Consider the following 23,546-nt stretch of genomic DNA (forward strand, 5'->3'; position numbering starts at 1 on the left):
CGTATAAAATACAGCTCGTGCAAGAACTGAAGCCGAACGATCTGCCACAACGTCGAATTTTCAGTGAATGGGCCCTAGAAAAGTTGGCAGAAAATCCGCTTTTTTCTCGACAAATTTTGTTCAGCGATGAGGCTCATTTCTGGTTGAATGGCTACGTAAATAAGCAAAATTGCCGCATTTGGAGTGAAGAGCAACCAGAAGCCGTTCAAGAACTGCCCATGCATCCCGAAAAATGCACTGTTTGGTGTGGTTTGTACGCTGGTGGAATCATTGGACCGTATTTTTTCAAAGATGATGTTGGACGCAACGTTACGGTGAAAGGCGATCGCTATCGTTCAATGCTAACAAACTTTTTGTTGCCAAAAATGGAAGAACTGAACTTGGTTGACATGTGGTTTTAACAAGATGGCGCTACATGCCACACAGCTCGCGATTCTATGACCATTTTGAGGGCAAACTTCGGAGAACAATTCATCTCAAGGAATGGACCGGTAAGTTGGCCACCAAGATAATGCGATTTGACGCCTTTAGACTATTTTTTGTAGGGCTACGTCAAGTCTAAAGTCTACACAAATAAGCCAGCAACTATTCCAGCTTTGGAATTTCCGAAGAAATTCGGGCTACTCCGGCCGAAATGCTCGAAAAAGTTACCCAAAATTCGACTTTCCGAATGGACCACCTAGGACGCAGCCGCGGTCAACATTTAAATGAAATTATCTTCAAAAAGTAAATGTCATGGACCAATCTAACGTTTCAAATAAAGAATCGATGAGATTTTGCAAATTTTTCTGCGTTTTTTTTTTTAAAGTTCTCAAGCTCTTAAAAAATCACCGTTTCTAAACATCTTGAGGAACATATTTGATGCCTATAAAACGCATGATTTTATTATCAAATTTGATATTTTTTTTTTAATTAGTCTCAATTGTTAATAAATTCAAAGTTTTATGAAAAAACTAAACATCTGGGCCCTATCGCGTACAGCATAAATAAGAGCTCAATTGTCATTTCTACAAATATTTTCTCTACCAAGTTTATAGAGAATGTAGAGACACCACGAGTCAAAACAATAATCAGCAAATTGACAATCAACTACCGGCTTAGCCGATTCCCACCCCTGGTTGAAGAATTCACATTTAATTATGTAGATTGTTTATGTATTTTTAAATTTTTGAGATAGAATGTTTATACAAATTTGTATTTGAAAAAGCTGTTTCATAGTAGAGAAATTTTGTAGACTTGACAAATAATATAGGTTTTTAATAACCTAGACTATTTGTTTTACCATAATGTTTTGTATATTTAGAAATAAGCGCCTAGAGAATTCTTTTTTGGGCTATAATCCAGCTTACAGATTCGGAAATAAACTAAATTTGATCTCATTTAAAAAAAATCTGTGTACTAATTTTTCAGTAAGAGTCATAAATAGAATTCTTATTTTATTGCTCCTAAAAAACAATCACAACAAACAGTTCTCGGGTAACCTGTACAAAAATGGTTTGAACCAGAAGAATTTTATAGGCCTGTTTGGTAACCTGAATCTTTAAGTCAAACATCACAATTTCGCATGTAATGGAAAACAAAATTCTGTCCCGGGGAAATATGTTTCTTATTTTGTTTTTAAAGCCTGTGATCGTAGTAAGCTATGTTAAAATTGATTAAGATTTTACAGCCATAGAAAATAAGAATTTTTTCTCAAATGACTGATGACTTGTGTATAAAATCTCCAAAACAATCAATCAATCAAAAAATCATAGAAACCAAACCTCCACAACTTGAATATTGTTAAAAACTACACGTACTTTTCAAAACTATTCCTACCAATTAAATATTTTTTTTTTACTCAAAGGCTATTTAAAATTTATCATATTCTAATCACATGCAGTAATTATTCAATTATCTGATAAACAATTAAAGGGATATATTTATCACTGATGTAAATCGTAAACTAAACAAAGAAATAACTATTGAATAAATAATATAAACTTATTTTTATAAACACCCTTAATGATTTCAGGTGTGTTTTACAATATTAATAAACGTGTGTTTACATTTTGTATTTGTAAAATATTCAATCTGTAGGCGCTTGATTTATTTTTACTCAAGATTATTTATTTTTGACAGATGAAAAACAATTTATTATTTCTGACATGGAAAACAAATTCAAAATATTAAATAATAAACATGTTTTAACAATTAAAAATTAAATTTTGAAATACTTGCAACAAATACCGTAAAGTTCAATTGAGATTTGAAGCAAATTCGCACGTGCCATATTTAAGTGCCGTTAACACTGGGGGTTAAAATACTCATTATTTTTATTTGTTTGTCACATTTTAATACATAAAATATTGTAATAGAGGTAAAAAGGGTAATGTAAATTTACAAAAACTTTGGAAAGGGTGTTTTTTGTTTATCTAGTTCAGAGAAGATTCTAGTCCAACAGAATTCGGTAAAATGGCGAGTTTTTGGTAGCTGATCGATTGTAACGAATCCTATAGATTTCACCCTTCATCTTTTAAGTTCACACTATGAACTATAGTCTACAGGAAGCTATAGTCCAGTCCTGTAAGCAGGAATGAAGGGTGTTCCGGTATCTCTTTGGCTGGCATGCTTGCAATGGGCTTAGCTCGTCGAAAATGGCTGGGTTCTTGCCAAGGGATACCAAAACGTGTGTTACGTAAAATCATGCCGAGTTGTAGGTATAAAAACACAGATAATACAAAATAATTTGGATCTAAAAAATTTTAGGACCCTAAATTCATCCTTAAGAAAAACAAATGAATTACTATTCGAATTTTGACAAATTGAAAGGATTGATCGAGAAAGAAATTTTAAGCAACAACCTTAGAGAAGGAAAGACTCGATGTTATGTCCATAAGAGGTATATCCCACCCACGCATTACTAATGTGGTACGACCTTGGCTACTGCTACCTCGATGTCGTTTGCAGTAACCCCCTTACTTCGTAAGTGGTGACTTACCGAAGGTTTTCTAAAATGGTCACATTTACCCTATGAATAATATTTAGCAATCCATGAAAATTACTAACTCGTAAAATTCATCTGTTTATCAATTTAAAGTTGTAATTCATTATTTTTTTTTTTAAACTTTATAAATTTCATTTTATTTTGCAAAGAAAGTAAATAAAATATGCATATATAAAGGAGAGAAAAACTATAAACTAAAGAACAAAAATGAGATAAAAATAATAATATGCAATTAGGATGAAAAATATATGTCTAAATCCTTATGTTATTGTATGTTTTCATATACAAAGATTATTCTAACAAATTTTAAAATTGCTATTGGAAGTTAAAAACCGTTTCGGACAAAAATTATGTTGGTCCTTTTTTGATACGAGTGGTAATTTTTATTTTCAGCTTTGGTCATGCAAATTTTTTTCAAGTGGCAACCGTGGTTACAGTGCTAGTGGTTGTGCATATCACCTTCATGCCTTGGTGTCAATCTCTGCATGTGTCAGTTTAAGTTTTTTTTTTACGGATACTATCCCTTTCGAGGTGCTGACAAATCCTCCAATAGTAATTGTTATCATAAAAATAAGTGCTTTCTCGAATAAGAATAAAGGATAAAAACATTAGGTCCCTCCATCTCTGACAGGACTCGGTCAAAGGAATGGTTAAGAGTTGTAAGTCACTAGACCCTTGTTGTCTTCGGACTATGTGCGCCCTTATTTATGTAATTTATTTGTGATTTATTAGGTCCCTTAAAAGACAACGTTCAGCAGAACAATAAACTAAAGCTCTAAACTGTTAAAAGAGATATTTCCACCCAAAGCCGGATTTAGGTGAGGGCCTCCACAAATGGGGGACCCACAATAGAGGCTTGGAAAATTCAAATTCCAACTAATAAACACTAGTAAACATCTTTTCCTTTGATATCTTTTTTTTTGCTCTTTTACCTTTACCTACAGCCTGCAGTACTTTGTATATATGTACATGATTATTTAATTATATAAATCTTATATAACGGAAACCATTGATCTATATTTGTTCACTCAAATCAAGTAATCAGTGAAATGTCAAAATATCAAATGGAAGCACTTCCAATTCACTGCCCATCTTGATGGAGTACCCCAATCGTTTGATGGCTGAGTGGGGTGGTACTTTCCAGCAACCTTGGGGGTTGGGTATTCGATTCCGTGTCTCGGCAATATTTGTTTCCATATATATACATACATATGTACTTGCATTCGGCATTGAGAAATTGTCGGAGAAGTAAAACGGACAGTTTTTAGTCTTGAAAAAGCTCAGCGATACGCGTAATTCTTGTCGAGCTGAAGCTACGAAAGCCTTAGTCAACGGCTATTCGGAAATCGAAGAACCTCTAAACAGCATATCTTAAAATAAACAGCAAAAGAACATCGTGAGGAATGAAGCACCTATATCTTGGAGCGATTCAACGCTACAAACAAGATGTTGCAAGACCCGAAAATGATTCTTGAATCGGCAATGCGTGCAATGATTTCAATCATTGAAATCATTCGTGGAATCCAAACGAAATGATTTTGATAAATACAAGGAAGCAGCCAAAATAATATCCCATACTGATGAATATGTACAATCACGCACCCGCACCAGAATGTGAGGTTGAATCCACTCGATTACGGGAAAGCACAAGACGCAAATCTGTCACCGAAGGAAAAATAAACGGTGATTTTTTAAGAGCTTGAGAACTTTAAAAAAAAAAAAACGCATAAAATTTGCAAAATCTCATCGATTCTTTATTTGAAACGTTAGATTGGTCCATGACATTTACTTTTTAAAGATAATTTCATTTAAATGTTGACTGCGGCTGCGTCTTAGGTGGTCCATTCGGAAAGTCCAATTTTGGGTAACTTTTTTGAGCATTTCGGCCGGAATAGCCCGAATTTCTTCGGAAATGTTTTCTTCCAAAGCTGGAATAGTTGCTGGCTTATTTGTGTAGACTTTAGACTTGACGTAGCTCCACAAAAAATAGTCTAAAGGCGTCAAATCGCATGATCTTGGTGGCCAACTTACCGGTCCATTCCTTGAGATGAATTGTTCTCCGAAGTTTTCCCTCAAAATGGCCATAGAATCGCGAGCTGTGTGGCATGTAGCGCCATCTTGTTGAAACCACATGTCAACCAAGTTCAGTTCTTCCATTTTTGGCAACAAAAAGTTTGTTAGCATTGAACGATAGCGATCGCCATTCACCGTAACGTTGCGTCCAACAGCATCTTTGAAAAAATACGGTCCAATGATTCCACCAGCGTACAAACCACACCAAACAGTGCATTTTTCGGGATGCATGGGCAGTTCTTGAACGGCTTCTGGTTGCTCTTCACTCCAAATGCGGCAATTTTGCTTATTTACGTAGCCATTCAACCAGAAATGAGCCTCATCGCTGAACAAAATTTGTCGAGAAAAAAGCGGATTTTCTGCCAACTTTTCTAGGGCCCATTCACTGAAAATTCGACGTTGTGGCAGATCGTTCGGCTTCAGTTCTTGCACGAGCTGTATTTTTTACGGTTTTACACCAAGATCTTTGCGTAAAATCTTCCATGTGGTCGAATAACACAAACCCAATTGCTGCGAACGGCGACGAATCGACATTTCACGGTCTTCAGCAACACTCTCAGAAACAGACGCAATATTCTCTTCTGTACGCACTGTACGCATTCGTGTGGTTGGTTTAATGTCCAATAAAGTAAACTGAGTGTGAAACTTGGTCACAATCGCATTAATTGTTTGCTTACTTGGTCGATTATGTAGACCATAAATCGGACGTAAAGCGCGAAACACATTTTGAACCGAACACTGATTTTGGTAATAAAATTCAATGATTTGCAAGCGTTGCTCGTTAGTAAGTCTATTCATGATGAAATGTCAAAGCATACTGAGCATGTTTCTCTTTGACACAATGTCTGAAATCCCGCGTGATCTGTCAAATACTAATGCATGAAAATCCTAACCTCGAAAAAATCACCCTTTACATACATATATGCACAATGGTTTGTACTATGAATACAAAGCTACGATGCGATTTTTGTATTGCAGATCTTTGTAAAGAAGAAGAATATGGGGGTAGTTATACGTTTGGATATAGTTATGTATATAAAGGGTATTTGTAGGTAAGAAGGTATGTCATTCAATTTGTTTGAGATTAGTAGATAGGTTGGTACAGTTTTTTATAAATATGGAGTTTAAAATAAAAACAAAAATGAATTCTTCATGTTAGTCCAGATAATTTGATAGTTGAAATAAATGTCTTTTATTTATGTTCCTTTAGCTATAATTTATAATTAACTAGCAGACCCGACCACGCGTTGCTGTGGCTGAGTAATTAAGGGAGGACTTAATAGACAAAATTGAACACTAATTTACATAACATCTTTAATTTTATTTTATTAATAAATACTATGAGTAACATAAATTAAATAAAATCACAGTTAAAATTTACTGAAGTGCCAACCGATGAACAATATTTTTGGTCAGCCTGTCTTTTGTCAACACAAATAAACTCGATGGTCTCCCTACACGTGAACAGGACACGTATAATTGCCCATGAGAGAAACATGGATTCTCTAAGTCTAAGCCGCAAATAGACATTGTTTGTCCTTGTGATTTGTTAATAGTCATCGCGAAAGCTAAACGGATAGGAAATTGCAGTCTTTTGAAAGGTATTGGGGAATCTGACGGTATCATTGGAATGCGTGGTAACAGAACGATTTCTCCTTTAAACTTTAATGCAAAATAGTTGCTTCGAGAACATTTCCGGTGATTTTTTTGATTACCAAACGTATACCGTTGCATAGTTTAGGGGGTGGCATGGTGGCATTCCTGATATGTCTAAAGAATTCAAAAATTCAATTGGAAAAATCACTGCCTCGTCTTCATCGACAGTAGCGTCGATTGACTTAAACGACATTATATCGCCTGGTAATAATTGTTGTATCTGGTAGTTAATTAGATATGCATCAACATTTTTGCTGCCAAAATAGCACGATTACTGAGCCAATTGTGATTTAAATAGTTATTTATTATATCTGGGAAGACACTCCCGATCAGATTATTTTTAGTTTCAACAAAAGTACAGAAATTGTCTGGGAATCTTATGCATTGGGTATCTTGATTAAATTCCACTTCACCGTCTCCAATATCTAATAGTTGCTGTGAAAATACTCGTGTTGTCGGATTATTTTGGAGTTGTACTCGCATGTTTTTTGTCAACCTTAGTGTTTCGACGTTTCTCCATAAAAATGATTGTTTTAAACATGCATTGATTTCATCAGCAAAAGTAGAGCTAGCAATCACTGGCAATGTTTGCCGAAAATCACCAGATAATGGTAGAATAGCTCCACCAAAAAGTCTGTCATTACTGTTTACTGTTAACACTGTAGCCATTCCACTCCTTTTCTTAATGTAACACAAAGCATTTGGATTTTTATGGACATCTAGTGGTAACGTAAAAGCAGAATTTGCTGTTCGACCACCATCTAATTGCTAATGCAATTTTCTTTTGTGACCGTACTTTCGCAAGGATCAACGATATCAAAAATGTTTTGCCGATTCCACCTGGTGCATCCAAGAAAAAGAAACCACTTTGTTTAGCATCAACAGCCAAAATAATCCGATTGTATACATTTTTTTGTTTGTCAGTTAATAATGGTTCATTATTAGCAACAATTGTAGCTAAATCAAGATTATTAAATTGTTCTTCTCGCTGAAAATCGCTATTCACTAAGTCTATAGCTGGACGATTAGGTGATGGCATACCATAATGACTAAGTGATGAATTTGGTTTCATAATATATAAGTTTTCAATTAATATCAATGCTTCATTATACATATCTGGTGAGAAATCTAGATTTGGAAATGGGTTTGTTTGTTTAAGTCGGTATAGTATATCTTCAGTCATGTAGTTTTTATATTTTTCCCACAGTATAGATGACTGTGGGAAAAATATGTGAAAACATGTCGTCAATATGATGGCAAATAGTTGATGAATACAACTTGTCGAGGACGTTAACAACTTGTCGAGGACCTTAAAGCTGCATCAGCAAGTGTCACATCCCAATGATTGTCATCTTCTAAAAGTTGCTACTCACGACATGCATCTTGATACGTACTGAACACTCGACCATTAACTTTTCGTAAAAATTGGAAAGAGATTGGTCCAGGAACATTAACCAACAACAAACGCAAAAAGAAGCATTCACGTTGTTTTGGATGTACTGTATAAAGTCGCCCCAGTGTCTAAGCTTTAAATATACCTGCTATAGAAGGATGTGGTTCTACTTTTTTACGTGGCTCCCATTTTTTTGTTGACATGTTCCATGTAAAATAGCATGGAATATCGGTATGGAATTGGCCAAAGGCATCAGTTTTTTGACAAAGTGATAAAAATCCAGTAAACGTCGTTTTTGGTGGTTCAAATGCTCTTTGAAAAACATTCTCTTCAGTGAAATATACACGTTGACCATTTTCAACATGCACTGCAAGATGTTGGATAGATGGTTCTCTGTGGTGTTTGGGGAAACTAAGTATACGCCAGATAGCTTCGTTGCTGCTAATGTATCTGCCCATTTGGTATCGTCCTATTTCGTTTCATTTATGATTTCTAATCTAAACATGGCTAAATCACTGCCCTTATTGACGGACTTGCAAATGCATTTAATTGAACTACAGAGCTCAACATTAATATGAGCCTTGTATGTTTTTGAGAGCAGTGGTGAGTACGGTACCACCCATTGATTGTAAATTTCTAATTGGTTAGAATTTGACGTTCTTATTTTAAATGTATGACCACCGTTATCGGCGTTTCTACGGTTATACAACGGATAACTTGACTTGGTGAAGAGTTCACTGGGAACATACATATGACGCTGGATTTTTATATATTAAGATGATAATACACCTTAGAGGGCATAAACAACCTAAAAATGTAGTATATATTTAGGTATGTTATGTACATATATGTTGTTTGCTGTTGTAAGTACCTTTAATACAATTTTATCAGCTCGTCTATTTTATGATGTGTGACTTTAAGAAAAATCTCCAATTAAAAGTTTTTTTTTAACTTATTATTTATTAGTAAGTAGATATAGTTTCATAAATGTAGTGCAGAAGAAGGTATTTTTAACTTTTCATAGGAAGTCCAAATTGTCGAATTAAAAATATTGACATTTCTCGAGGTTTCAAGGTCTACCCAGTCGAAATAAAAGGTTCTTAGAAAGATGTCTGTGTGTGCGTGCATACGTCAGTACGTTCGCGAAGTTTTTTTTAGTCTTCCATAGCTAAAGAACAAGTAGAATATCGACTTCAAATAAATTTTTGTATGTAGATAATGAATCAAAAATATGCGAAAAGGGCTTTAAGAAAATGAGTGGGTGGTTCTCGTACCATAGCAATTTTAAAATGTTGGCTAAAATTTTAGTTGACTTAAAATATCAAAAAATGATTTTATCTCCAAAATAATTGTGTGCAACAAGTATAACGTTTTTGACATTAATGTTAAAATTTGGGGAAAAATCTATTCGACAGTTTTATTTGTAAAATTTTGGACTCAAATATGTACATATTATGGTTCAAACTAATTACATCTTATAAAAAATTAAACTATTTCATCATATGCAAAATATTGTTGGTAATTTTAAAATTTTTAAGAATAGTTCAACTAATAACTTTCTTAACAAAACACGAAAAGCTACAAGCATTTTTATGAGAAATCAAATGGCATTAACAATTTTGAAAACAACATTTTTCAACAGGTGGTTCAAAATGACCAAGGTGCAGAATTGGCTTTGCTAGCAATTTAATGCCTTAAATCTTGACTTAATTTAAAAAATATGAATAAAATAGTAAAACTAGTGTCCATCAAACAATATAATTATTAATAAGGTGAATTCAAATGTAATCAATATACATGCATAGAAAATCATTTCGGGAACACGCCTTAATTTACAATCTTTAACAACAAGTCCAAAATATGATTGAAAAATTTAAGATATTTAACCCCGTTCATTACTCAATACATCGTATATATTTTCTGTGCGCTGCCCTGTCAAAGTTTATTAATATACAAATTTTAAAATAGTATAAGGTAACAGCCATCATTGTAGCTTCCAATTTTTTTTTTGTCATAAAACCAATTTTGAAATTTCCTACCTTGGTGATTTTGAGCCAGGTATATTTTTCAATCCTAAAATTTAGGAAATATTTTTAAATAGACTAGGTATAGGTTTTTTTCAATCTAAATCATTACTTCTAAAATTGCCTTTACTTACTGCACGAAAAGAAATAAAACCCCGTTTCGATAGTCAAAAGCGCACGCTTTTGACCAAATCTTGGCGGCCAAGCTATTGTACTCTCCCATTATGTTTACAACCTTTGACACCTAAAGCTTAAAAATACTTTTTCAACATAACTTATCTTGGGTGATCTATAGCATCATTAAATGTTTGTTTTTTTCGTAAATTTCTCTTGGAGTTTAATTTTATTATTAGTACCTTTATTTTAAAACAGTAGTTATTAACTTTATGTTTATTCCAAATGTATAGACAAATTACCCCAAATTTAAAAACTTTGCTCTGACATAAAAAAATTGCATTTTCTAAAATTTAGATATGTTACGACTGAGACAAAGTCATACAATTTATGTAGGTATGTACAATTACAAAGTCTAATATTTCTCTAAAAATAAAGATCTAAACAAAGTTTATGTAAGTTTAAAAATGGGCCAGGGTAGGTTTACTAAAATAAAAGAAAGAACTTCCTTACATCCTTGATAACTTGCTTTTGTAGATAGATTATAATAAATATCTACATATAGCATAATATCATAAGAACTTAAGTAAAACTGTCTCCAAACTTGACCTTGAAACACTTTTTTGACCGGAAGTTATAACTACCTAAATACTTTATAAACTCAATTATTTGTATTAATTTTTAAAACAAAAGATTTTAAAAGTTCCTCATCCAATTTAAAAAATTCACAACCATAAAAAACGGCCAAGCTAAAATTTCTTTCAATTATGCGATAATGGTAGGTATGTTAACTATCTTTTAAAATGTGTACAAAATTTAACATGCATCAAAATATTTTATTTCATTATAAGTTGTCAATAATTGTGTAACCAGCTTTTGAATTGCGTTTAGTTTCAATCAACAAATAATTATTTATCAAAAAAAAACATCGTTCTAAGACTTTGAAGATTTAAACTTCTTTATGCTCGATTTAAAAACAAACTGTAAGAAAAGTTTAGGCGATCAAATTAAAAAAAAAATATTTATCATGTGTTCTTTCATAACAATACAACAATACCTACATATTTACTTGCCTATAATAGTTCAAATTATAATTCCCTATTACAATCCTCAAATCATCAAAAATATAAAATCTCAACCAAGAATATAAAATTTCTACACAAAATCGCGATTCAACTGCTTTTGTATTATCATCTTTGTATAGAAAGTCTACCGTTTTGCGTATATAAAAATACAACCAAACCAAAATACAAACACAAAGATACAAATGTGTATTCCCCTCGCACTCAGACTTTCGTTAATTCACTATAGTCTTTCTCTATTGCAAATTATAACATTTATAAGTCTCCCGACTGCAATCGATTTCTCCATTAATGTCTTCGCTAGACGTTCCACAAAAAATATGTAGATGCCGCCCTATTCGACTACCACCATGAGAGTACTATGGTTTTTATATACAAAGATTAAACAATTTAATTTTAGAATAGATCTGATAACAAAAGCCTACTTTTAGACAATTTTTTGTTTGTTTCTTATTGCCTACTTTCAGGCAAACTTTCTTGTAATTTCAGGTTTTTGTCTTGTTTCCAAACTATGTGTGTATTGAGTGTATATATTTCAAAGCAATTTCCAACAATAAAATTCACGATCAAATTTAAATAAGTAAAAATCACTTACCGAGCTTTTTGATGGAATTCTGGACTTTGTTGGTAAATGGAGTATGGTATAGATGGTCGTATATACTTGCTGTTAGATGTTGATTTTGTTGGCTTGTACGGGCTTTCTTTGACCAAATAGTTCAGTGGCGTTTCTTTTGCTCGAATTCCGTCAGCCCTTAAAATTCCTGGTCCCTCGTGGTGACTAGACTATGAGTCTTGTTGGATGACTTTTCTTTTTAAAAACAACATTAGAAAAGAATTTTTTTTTAAATTTTTTTTTTCACATTTTTTCTTTCTTTCACTGTATTATATGTGTACCTTTTTCAAAATGATGTTTTTCTTTAATCTTAATTCTTCTGCAGTTGCAGGTGAAACTTCACTTTGAAACTTTTGTTACTACTTTTTTTTTTCTTTCTTAAAGCTTACACTATGATATCATCTCTTCGCGCACCAGGGACCAAATGAAAGATTTGTCCTGGCCTTTTTTCGGCTTTTCCATTGTCGAAATTATTCGACGAAACTGGGCATTTAAAGATGAAAATGGATCCGGTCATTGTTTTTTTGCTTTTTGACGCGATATTTTATTTAGAAAAATCCAATTGCATTTCAAGATTGAATAATGGATTTTTCTTCACATAAGTGTGATATAATCTAATAATTTTGGGCAAAATTCTTGAAATTTAAGAAAACACGCAAGACCATACGTTACCAATACTAATGATTTTCTTTGTTTTAGTTACCGATCACGATTCCTTTGTACTTTTTCTATTTTGTTTTTCTTTTATTTCCTACATCCTTAAGGTTGCTCCTTCAAGTGTTTTGCCTTATACTTTCATTTTTGATTTCCTTTCGATGTCCTTGACCATGGTCTAGTGGTCTCGACGCTGGATCCCATCATCACTATTAGACTCCTCGGGTTTAAATCCCACTTCTTCCAGTTTAACCTTTTTTTCTTTTAACAATTCTGAAACCCACGACGAATTGTGTTCGTCATGATCATTATCGTTATACGACAATCTTCAACTACAATATTTGAATGCATTCAAAAAAAAACAAAACAAGTCCGAAAAGATGACACCCTGAAAGTATGCATCAACCTACAAGCTTCTACAAAAACCTTTTCATTCCAATTTCCAAACTGTTATACTCTCTTATACATTGCTTCATCATAGCAAATTAAACAAAAATAATATTGGGACATGCTTACGTATTCGCAATTTAAATTTTTAATTTTCTATGTACGAGTATTATATTTCTATTTAAAAAATGTCATTTCTCACACGATTTATATTTGAATCTTAAAATTTCACATTTACCATTAGCGTTGTTCAATGGGTAAGCGATAAATAAGTGGCAGAAAATTCAAATAAAATTATGACACTTCAAATGAAAGAATAGTTTGACAGGTGTCAAATGTTATAGCAACCAATTTTGAATTTAATTTTAAATATCTGTGTTCTTGTGACAAGCGACACATTCTAAAGCCTAAGAATATATTTCATTATTATACAATTTTGAAGGAAAACATTTTTAACGAAAAATTTAATGAAACTTCTCACTTGAAGTGAGAATTCATTTCACTTTTAAAAGTGGAATATATCTCAACATAAAGTATAATAGCTTGTGCTTGCCATGTGGGGAATAATTTTGTGTCCTTTATCAGAGAAATAGAAACAATGTAAAATAGTGATCTTCAACATCTTGCACATGAGCTACGAATTGCGAACTGTGGTTGTTCGCATATTTTGACTTTGCTTTCACATGGGCTTTATTTCTATTCGCAGATAGTGACGAATTGTCAGTTTCGTCTCCATATTTTCCTCTGCCATGGCCTTTCGCACAAAAAAAAACAAGACTAGTATAATTTTGAGGTGTGGATGGTATGTGGAGTATGACAGTTCGTTACAACCACACTGCAATTTGTCACTACCAAATTATTTTTACAAAATTTTCTTGTTTTACAGAACAAAATGCAAATTTTAATTATTCTTACGTTAGTTTCAATTGATTTCTTATAATTTTAATGGGTTTTTGTTTAAAAATTGACATTTTGAAATTTATAAAACCAAGTTTGTTCGTCCATTCGTTGTTCGCTGTCATCTGCAAGGCACTTTATTTAAAATTAAGACGGAAAGAAAAGGGTTATAAGTTGGGAGACGGGATATTATTGAAATTGAAGCTAGTATTGTAAAGGTTTTTTAAAAAATTCTTAACAGCGTGAAAGAATAAACAAAAATAGACAACGAAAATAACTTCACTGGGATAAGCTTTTCCCGGAAAAGGAAGTCACAACTAGTGTGAAATTGTTTTGTAAAGTTGTCTGGGAAATTATTTAACTATTTGATATTTTTGACATTTAAATTCCCTTTTAAGTTGGGAAATATTTAAGTTTTGAATCAACTTGTTAAAATATTTGGGGTTTTATAAGATATCAACGTTAAAGGCTGTTTCTTTTTTAAAGTATTTTTAAGTTATTCTATTTTTTTTTATTTTAAAACATTACAAATATTATATTTTGTCTCTTTTTTTATGTATTTCAGGTTTCATAATACCCCAGCGGGTAATTTTATCTATTATGGGCTTCTTAGCAATTCTAAATGCATACACGATGCGAATTTCTCTCTCAGTAGCCATCACCCAATTGGTTGTTGCCAAAAATCACACAGGTTCCAATCATAATGAGGGTGTTTGTCTGCCTGATCCACTTGAACCAGGCGAAGAAGTCGTAAGTAATTCAGAAAACATATTTCAACAGTATTATCCTCATTTAAAATTTTACGCAGGTTCCTCATGGTGGTGAATATAATTGGTCAGAATCACATCAGGGATTAATTTTGTCCTCATTCTACTGGGGTTATATAATAACTCATATTCCCGGTGGAATATTGGCTGAAAAATTCGGTGGAAAATGGACTCTATGTTTGGGAATTCTATCGACATCTGTTTTCACTTTACTCACTCCATTGGCTATACGTCTGGGAGGATCATATGCTTTAATTGTTGTTCGTGTTTTGATGGGTTTGGGTGAAGGAACTACATTCCCGGCCTTGAGTGTACTCATTTCATCATGGGTGCCACTAAAAGAGAGGAGCAAATTGGGAGCTTTAGTGTTGGGTGGTGGACAAGTTGGTACCATTTTGGGTAATTCGATATCTGGATTGTTGTTGGACGCATATGAATGGGATTATACATTCTACTTCTTTGGTTTAATGGGAGTTATTTGGTTCTTAATTTTTGTATGTTTATCTCAGTTTGGATACTCAGAAAGAAAAAGTTCTGATTGTATGATTTTGCTCTAGACTGTTCTTTGCTACAGTGACCCTGGATCTCATCCTTTCATCAAGCAATCCGAAAAGGAATATCTCATCCGAGAAATGGGTTCAATTGATCGTAAAACTGACCTACCACCTACACCATGGAGGAAAATACTTACCAATGCTCCAATGATTGCATTGATCTTCGCACAAATTGGTCACGATTGGGGCTTCTACATTATGGTCACCGATTTGCCCAAGTACATGGCTGATGTCATGCAGTTTTCTATTAAACAAAACGGAATCTACTCATCACTGCCATATCTGATGATGTGGATTGTATCGCTTCTTTCTGGAGTATTTTCGGATTGGTTGATAACAAAGGACATCATTCGCATCACAAAATCGAGGAAGATGTTTACCTCAATTGGTAAGAATTTTTAGTCTTCTATTTTGTTCTTTGTTAGCAAACTAACTCCTTCTTTTCCAGCTGCAATTGGGCCAGCAATATTTATTGTGGCTGCCTCGTACGCTGGTTGTAATAGACTCGCAGTTGTGGTGTGCTTTACAATTGCCATGGGTCTCATGGGTACCTTTTATGCTGGCATGAAGTTGAACCCTCTCGACTTGAGTCCCAATTACTCAGGAACTTTGATGGCCATTACGAATGGAATTGGTTCTATAACTGGAATTATAACACCATATCTTGTAGGAGTAATGACACCCAATGTAAGATTCTTTATTAATAATCAATCTATTTAGTGGTGATTAATATTTTTCTTCATCATTTTTAAGGCAACACTTCTTGAATGGCGTCTAGTATTCTGGGTGGCATTTGCTGTATTAGTATCAACTTCGATTGTCTATATGATATGGGCTTCAGGTGAAATTCAAGACTTCAATGATTATCGACCAGAAAAAGAAATCGAAGCCGAACAAGGTGGTCGAAAAAAGAGCACCAAATAATAATTTAAAACATAAAATTATTTCAATAAAAGCTCATTATCTTTAGTCTTCTCTTTTCCAGTTTATTTGTAGGGTTCTTATGAATAAACAAAAAGAAATTTGTAGCCTTAAAATAATTCATAGTAAAACCACAGGTTGGAACTTAAAAAAAAACACACACAATTAAGTATAAAACAAATTTAAAGCTTTCGGCTGCAATATGCTTATGCATATTTATATTATTTAAATTACTGTATTAAAATACCTTATTGCATAAATTTTTGTTATTATTTTTTATTATTATATTAACTTTGTTACAAAGTGTGTAGAGTTTTAGTATTTGATTACCTTCAGACTTTAACAATAAGATATTATTTAACTAAACAAAAAAAACATAAATTGTAAATATAATGCTTGCCTTCTCATGTTATTAAGTAAATAAAGAGATTAGTTAAAAAAAAATAAACAACACACCAAAAGTAATGTACTACATTTAAAAAAAAAAAATTGTTCACTTTTGTAAAATATATTCTAATTTTGTTAAACCTTAGAAAATAACCGATTTTAGTTAACTAATAGGAAGAAACAAAACAAACAAAAGAATATCGTTATTGATGTTCTACAGTATGAGTATTTCGCAATTAATATATTTGTTTATAAAATGCATGCTAAGTAAAACGACAAAAATACATAAATAAATAAAATTGATTTAATACTGCAAACTGTTTTTTGTTAAGGTATACAATTTAAAACCAACTGAATTGCGTTTAGATCGAATTGAATAGTTATATTTTGGGAAACGGAGTATAAAGGTATAAAAAAATAAAATAAATTGGGTGGCGCAACAGTCCATTGGGCACTAGGGCCTAGTGACTTACAACTCTCAACCGTTCCTGTGTGCGAGTAATGTTGTCAGGAATGGAGAGACCTACAGTTTATATGCCGAATCCGAACGGCTAATTTGAGAAAGCACTTGTTCATGACAAAAACGAAAAACAAAACGAAATCCTGCAGAACAGAATCCCGCATAACAAAATCCCGCCGTTTCGCTCCCTTTTCAAATTATTTCAACACCGCTGTTTTTATATGAAAGGAGACACTCTTCGATGAGAATCATGGATACTTTTTAGATTGTTTGAAAGACAGCACTGTATTGGTTTTGGTGTACCAAATCGTGAGAATCTGTGGAACGAAGGAAAAAAATTCGTCGTTTCAAAATTATACTTAAACAAGAATATTTTTGGCAAATCTTCAGTAGACGGCGGGATTCATGCAAATGCAGTTGGGAATGAATGCTTCTGAATAGGTAGGTATGGAGTGAGGGGTTTATGGTAAGTAAAGCATTGCTTGGAATGTTCTTAGCATTCAGGAATAGCAAGATTCCTTGGATGCGTAAAGGACATTTTTAGCATGCTTAGGGGATGGGTCAAGGACGCTTAAAATGGCGTTTAAGAGTTTCAGAGTTCCGTGGGATGGAATTCTCTTTTTCGCTTCAATACCATTTTAAGCGTTTTGTGGCGATTGTGTTTCGGGTTGAGAACGCTTAAAAAGGTGTTTAAGCGTTTTAGAGTTCCGTGGGATGGAATTTTCGTTTTCACTTCGCCTACATTAGTATTATTTTTTAATAAACCCTAATCGAAGTGAACAAATTTTGTTTGAAAACAGTACCTGTGGTTGTACCGCTTCGCGGGTTCTCAGGATTCAAACTCCCTTTTTCGGCGTCACAACCGCTTACGCAACTCCGTTGCTCCGCTTAGGATATGTAAAGTCGCCAGGCAGGCGCCTATATCAACAACTTTTTTTTAATAAAAGCACCGTGGGTGGCCCTCTCGCCCGCTCAGGATTTAAACTTCACTTTTCGAGATTCACACCCGCTCACGCAACTCCGTTGCTCCGCTTAGGGTATGTAAAGTCGCCAAGCAGACGCCTATATCAACAACTTTTTTTAATAAAAGCACCTGTGGGTGGCCCGCTTCGCGGGATCTCAGGATTTAAACTCCGCTTTTCGGGGTTCACACCCGCTCACGCAACTCCGTTGCTCCGCTTAGGGTATGTAAAGTCGCCAGGCAGGCGCCTATATCAACAACTTTTTTAATAAAAGCACCTGTGGGTGGCACGCTTCGCGGGATCTCTGGATTTAAACTCCGCTTTTCGGGGTTTACACCCGCTCACGCAACTCCGTTGCTCCGCTAAGGGTATGTAAAGTCGCCAGGCAGGCGCCTATGTCAACAACTTTTTTAGACAAAAGTAATTGACTGTAATCCTGTATGATTGCTTTCGCAAAATTTTCTACCTCACTCTCAATTATGAGAATCAACAAGTACGAAGGAGGTGTATCCAAATTCAATTGAAAAAACTGCTATGCATCCTTTGAAAAGAGTATAAGAGTAGTGCTCATTTCGCATTATTTTCAGTTCTTCTTAGAACTCCGTGAGGTGAACACCTCAAACAGAGATATGACCTTGTAGTCCAACCAGCCAGCGCTCTGTTTAGAGTGGCGACAGCGCTCGAAGTGCTTTTTCGCGTTTTGGTTGATTCAATATGTGAATCTTCCTTTAAGCTTAAAAAGCATTTTAAGCGTGTTGAGTTCGCTGCCCATTCATAGACGTTTTTAAGCGTTTTAGAACGTTTATTCTGGGAATGTTCTCAAGCGCTTGAAAATTTACTAGCTTAAAACGGTGTTTAAGCCTTTTAAAAGTTCTTTTGAGAGCTTCAAAAAATATTCAAAGAGATGAAAACAAGATTTCTACTTTTGGAGCGTTTTTTCCAAAACTCTAATCGAAGTGAACAAATTTTGTTTGAAAACAGTACCTGTGGTTGTACCGCTTCGCGGGTTCTCAGGATTTACATTCCCTTTTTCGGCGTTACAACCACTCACGCAACTCCGTTGCTCCGCTTAGGGTATGTAAAGTCGCCAGGCAGGCGCCTATATCAACAACTTTTTTTTAATAAAATCACCTGTGGTTGTACCGCTTCGCGGGTTCTCAGGATTTAAACTCCCTTTTTCGGCGTCACAACCGCTTAGGATATGTAAAGTCGCCAGGCTGGCGCCTATATCAACAACTTTTTAATAAAAGCACCTGTGGGTGGCCCGCTTCGAGGGATCTCAGGATTTAAACTCCATTTTTCGGGGTTCACACCCGCTCACGCAACTCCGTTGCTCCGCTTAGGGTATGTAAAGTCGCCAGACAGTCGCCTATATGTGAACTTTTTTAATAAGAGCACCTGTGGGTGGCACGCTTCGCGGGATCTCAGGATTTAAACTCCGCTTTTCGGGGTTCACACCCGTTCACGCAACTCCGTTGCTCCCCTTAGGGTATGTAAAGTCGGCAGGCAGGCGCCTATGTCAACAACTTTTTTAGACAAAAGTAATTGACTGTAATCCTGTATGATTGCTTTCGCAAAATTTTCTACCTCACTCTCAATTATGAGAATCAACAAGTACGAAGGAGGCGTATCCAAATCCAATCGAAAAAACTGCCATGCATCCTTTGAAAAGAGTATAAAAGTAGTGCTCATTTCGCATTATTTCTTATTTGCTTTTGCAGTTCTTCTTAGAACTCCGTGAGGTGAACACCTCACACAGAGATATGAACTTGTAGTTCAACCAGCGCTCTGTTTAGAGTGGCGACAGCGCTCGAAGTGCTTTTTCGCGTTTTCGTTGATTCGATATGTGGAAGATTTACGCTTAAAAAGCATTTTAAGAGTGTTGAGTTCGCTGCCCATTCATAAACGTTTTAGAACGTTCATTCTGGGAATGTTCTTAAGCGCTTGAAAATTTACTAGCTTAAAACGGTGTTTAAGCGTTTTAAAAGTTCTTTTGAAAGCTTCAAAAAATATTCAAAGAGATGAAAACAAGATTTCTACTTTTGGAGCGTTTTTCCAAAAAAATCGACTTTAGCTTAAATACGACTTTAAGCGTGCTAAAAATCAATTTTTTCACAAATACCCTGAAGAGGCTATCTTAGCCGGAATAAGTTTCAAAATAAAATTTTACATACGAAAAGCCTAACAAACCATGAAAATAAATTTTCAAAGAAAATAACAAGCGATAAGCGAGAAGAAGGAAAACAATATTTTTTCAGACAAAATAATTTTCACTACTTTTCCATAAAATATTTTTTCCAGATTACTTTTTTATGCCGTACTAGAAATCCTGCCAAAAAGGAGTAAAAAAATTCCGCGGCGACCGGTGAGATTTCGTTACCCCGACCATTTTCTGTGCGTGTGTCACACAAAAAATATCAAATTCAATCGGCGGGATTTCGTTACGCGGGATTTTGTTTTGCGGGATTTCGTTACGATCCCAAATTTTACCTATTTCTAGGTTAGTTATTTTTAAATAAAAATAAAATTGTATTTAATTTTATAATAGTATATTATAAACTGTGATTTTTTAAGAGGTTGAGAACTTTAAAAAAAAAAAACGCATAAAATCTGCAAAATCTCATCGATTCTTTATTTGAAACGTTAGATTGGTCCATGACATTTACTTTTTAAAGATAATTTGATTTAAATATTGACCGCGGCTGCGTCTTAGGTGGTCCATTCGGAAAGTCCAATTTTGGGCAACTTTTTCGAGCCTTTCGGCCGGAATAGCCCGAATTTCTTCGGAAATGTTGTCTTTCAAAGCTGGAATAGTTGCTGGCTTATTTGTGTAGACTTTAGACTTAACGTAGCACCACAAAAAATAGTCTAAAGGCGTCAAATTGCATGATCTTGGTGGCCAACTTACCGGTCCATTCCTTGAGATGAATTGTTCTCCGAAGTTTTCCCTCAAAATGGCCATAGAATCGCGAGCTGTGTGGCATGTAGCGCCATCTTGTTGAAACCACATGTCAACCAAGTTCAGTTCTTCCATTTTTGGCAACAAAAAGTTTGTTAGCATTGAACGATAGCGATCGCCATTCACCGTAACGTTGCGTCCAACAGCATCTTTGAAAAAATACGGTCCAATGATTCCACCAGCGTACAAACCACACCAAACAGTGCATTTTTCGGGATGCATGGGCAGTTCTTGAACGGCTTCTGGTTGCTCTTCACTCCAAATGCGGCAATTTTGCTTATTTACGTAGCCATTCAACCAGAAATGAGCCTCATCGCTGAACAAAATTTGTCGATAAAAAAGCGGATTTTCTGACAACTTTTCTAGGGGCCATTCACTGAAAATTCGACGTTGTGCCAGATCGTTCGGCTTCAGTTCTTGCACGAGCTGTATTTTATACACCAAGATCTTTGCGTAAAATCTTCCATGTGGTCGAATAACACAAAACCAATTGCTGCGAACGGCGACGAATCGACATTTTACGGTCTTCAGCAACACTCTCAGAAACAGACGCAATATTCTCTTCCGTACGCACTGTACGCATTCGTGTGGTTGGTTTAATGTCCAATAAAGTAAACTGAGTGCGAAACTTGGTCACAATCGCATTAATTGTTTGCTCACTTGGTCGATTATGTAGACCATAAATCGGACGTAAAGCGCGAAACACATTTCGAACCGAACACTGATTTTGGTAATAAAATTCAATGATTTGCAAGCGTTGCTCGTTAGTAAGTCTATTCATGATAAAATGTCAAAGCATACTGAGTACCTTTCTCTTTGACACCATGTCTGAAATCCCGCGTGATCAGTCAAATACTAATGCATGAAAATCCTAACCTCAAAAAAATCACCCTTTATTTATTTATTTTTAAATATTTATGACGAAATTTGTTGGCCATTAAGAAAGTAATGAATTGATATCGTTAATCAATGTTGAAACCGAAGGAATTTTTTTGCCATCGTGAATATTAAAAAAAAAAGATTTAATAAAAACCCATACTGAAAAACATTGAGTAGGGTATTCAATATTTAAAACGTATGCAAGCTTTAAATAAAAAATAATACAATGCAAATACGTACCCAATTTTAATTTAATGTGGTCCAAGGAAAAGACAAAATTTTTGTATTTAAATTTCTCACCAATAACAAATATAACGGGTTGAAGTTTCGTGCCGGATTTTGATTCATTTTAGGACTTAGGACTAAGGCAATTTCAAAGAACTAACATAAAATCACATTAGGAATAAGGTGATTTTATGGCGTCACCTAGAAATTAGCTTAGGCCTAAGGTGATTTTACCTTAGGAGTTAACATAAATTTGCCTTAGGCCTAAGCTAATTTCTAGGTGACGCCATAAAATCACCTTATTCCTAGGTGATTTTATGTTAGGTAGTTCTTTAAAATTGCTTTAGTCCTAAGGTAAAATAGAATAATTTTGGATGGAAAACAACACATGAGCGTATCCCTTAGGGATATTTTGTTCGTTTTCTATTGGAAAAAGTAAGAAAACAGCGTCAAATAGTCATCCAAAAATGAGGATTCCTTTTAATAACATTCATTAGATCTTGGTAAAATTAGATATAGCGTAGGTAAAATTAGCTAAGGACATGGTCAAATTTTATTTGGTTAAAGTTACAATGAAATAATATGGGTGATGCAAAATCAAATATGAGCGTATCCTTAGAGGGGCATTTGAAAGGAAAATTGAAGTAAAATTCAATCATTTTAATGATTTTACGTTCTTATTACATTTTTCACATCATTACCTCTTTTAAAATCAGTTTTTTTTAAGGGATTTTTTCTAATTACAAGTTTCCCTATTCCATGTTGGAAAAAGAAAACATCTGACTTGTTTAATTGAAATTTTGGAACATTATATCATTATTTTCATATTGATTTTACATGCTAAACATGCTTAAAAATCCATTTACACAATCCAATTATGCTTTTTCAATGAAAGCTTTAATTTTCTCTCCAAAACTCGAATCAGGGTTGATTTATTTTATGAAATAGATTTTTATATTAAGAAAAACAAATCAAAGTGTGTTTTGTTTTATACTTAATTTGCATTTGACTGAAGTTAAAAGCTTTATTCATTACTAGCGGCTCGGTACGTGCTTCGCTACGTATGTATAAGGCATAGTAATAAAAAAATGACTATTAAGTTCATTTATTTAAACAAAAAAATTCTTAAATTGCTAGCTATTTAAAAGTCCAAATGACCCAAATAATATATTGTTTATATTATATTTGTCAGCAAAGAGTAAAAACTAAAAAATAAAAATGAATTGGGTACTCTTACTATGGTGGGTCTATATGGGTAAGTCTAAACAATATTTTTAGTTTTTCCAATTTGAGCATGAATAAATAAACAGTAGGGTGTATCGACTCTGAAATAGGCAACATAAAGTTGGCCATGTGAAAAACATGATTCCTCCCAATTGAAGCCACAAACGTGAAGTGTTTGCCCTTGGGCCTTATGTATGAACATCGCAAATGATAAACGCACAGGGTATTGTAATCTTTTGAATTCAAATGGCATATGACATATCAGTTCCAATCATAGGGATACACTTCTCCTTTTGATTTACCAGTTAAGATTGTAGCTTCAATCAAAT

General features: G+C 34.1%; 1 protein-coding gene across 2 annotated transcripts in view; it reads left to right on the forward strand.

Annotated features, from left to right (window-relative positions):
- Positions 1–16,825, forward strand: part of LOC129949460 (putative inorganic phosphate cotransporter) — a 41,401-nt gene extending 24,576 nt beyond the window's left edge. For both annotated transcript variants that reach the window (XM_056060938.1, XM_056060937.1), the window contains exons 2-6: positions 14,445–14,629; positions 14,688–15,140; positions 15,204–15,588; positions 15,649–15,887; positions 15,954–16,825. In XM_056060938.1, coding sequence (XP_055916913.1) covers positions 14,445–14,629; positions 14,688–15,140; positions 15,204–15,588; positions 15,649–15,887; positions 15,954–16,124 — 1,433 coding nt within the window. In that variant the 3' untranslated portion in view covers positions 16,125–16,825. The remainder of the gene's footprint in view (positions 1–14,444; positions 14,630–14,687; positions 15,141–15,203; positions 15,589–15,648; positions 15,888–15,953) is intronic.
- The last annotated feature ends 6,721 nt before the right edge of the window (positions 16,826–23,546 follow it).

This window comes from Eupeodes corollae, chromosome 3 (genome assembly GCF_945859685.1).
Source record: "Eupeodes corollae chromosome 3, idEupCoro1.1, whole genome shotgun sequence".
Classification (NCBI taxonomy): domain Eukaryota; kingdom Metazoa; phylum Arthropoda; class Insecta; order Diptera; family Syrphidae; genus Eupeodes; species Eupeodes corollae.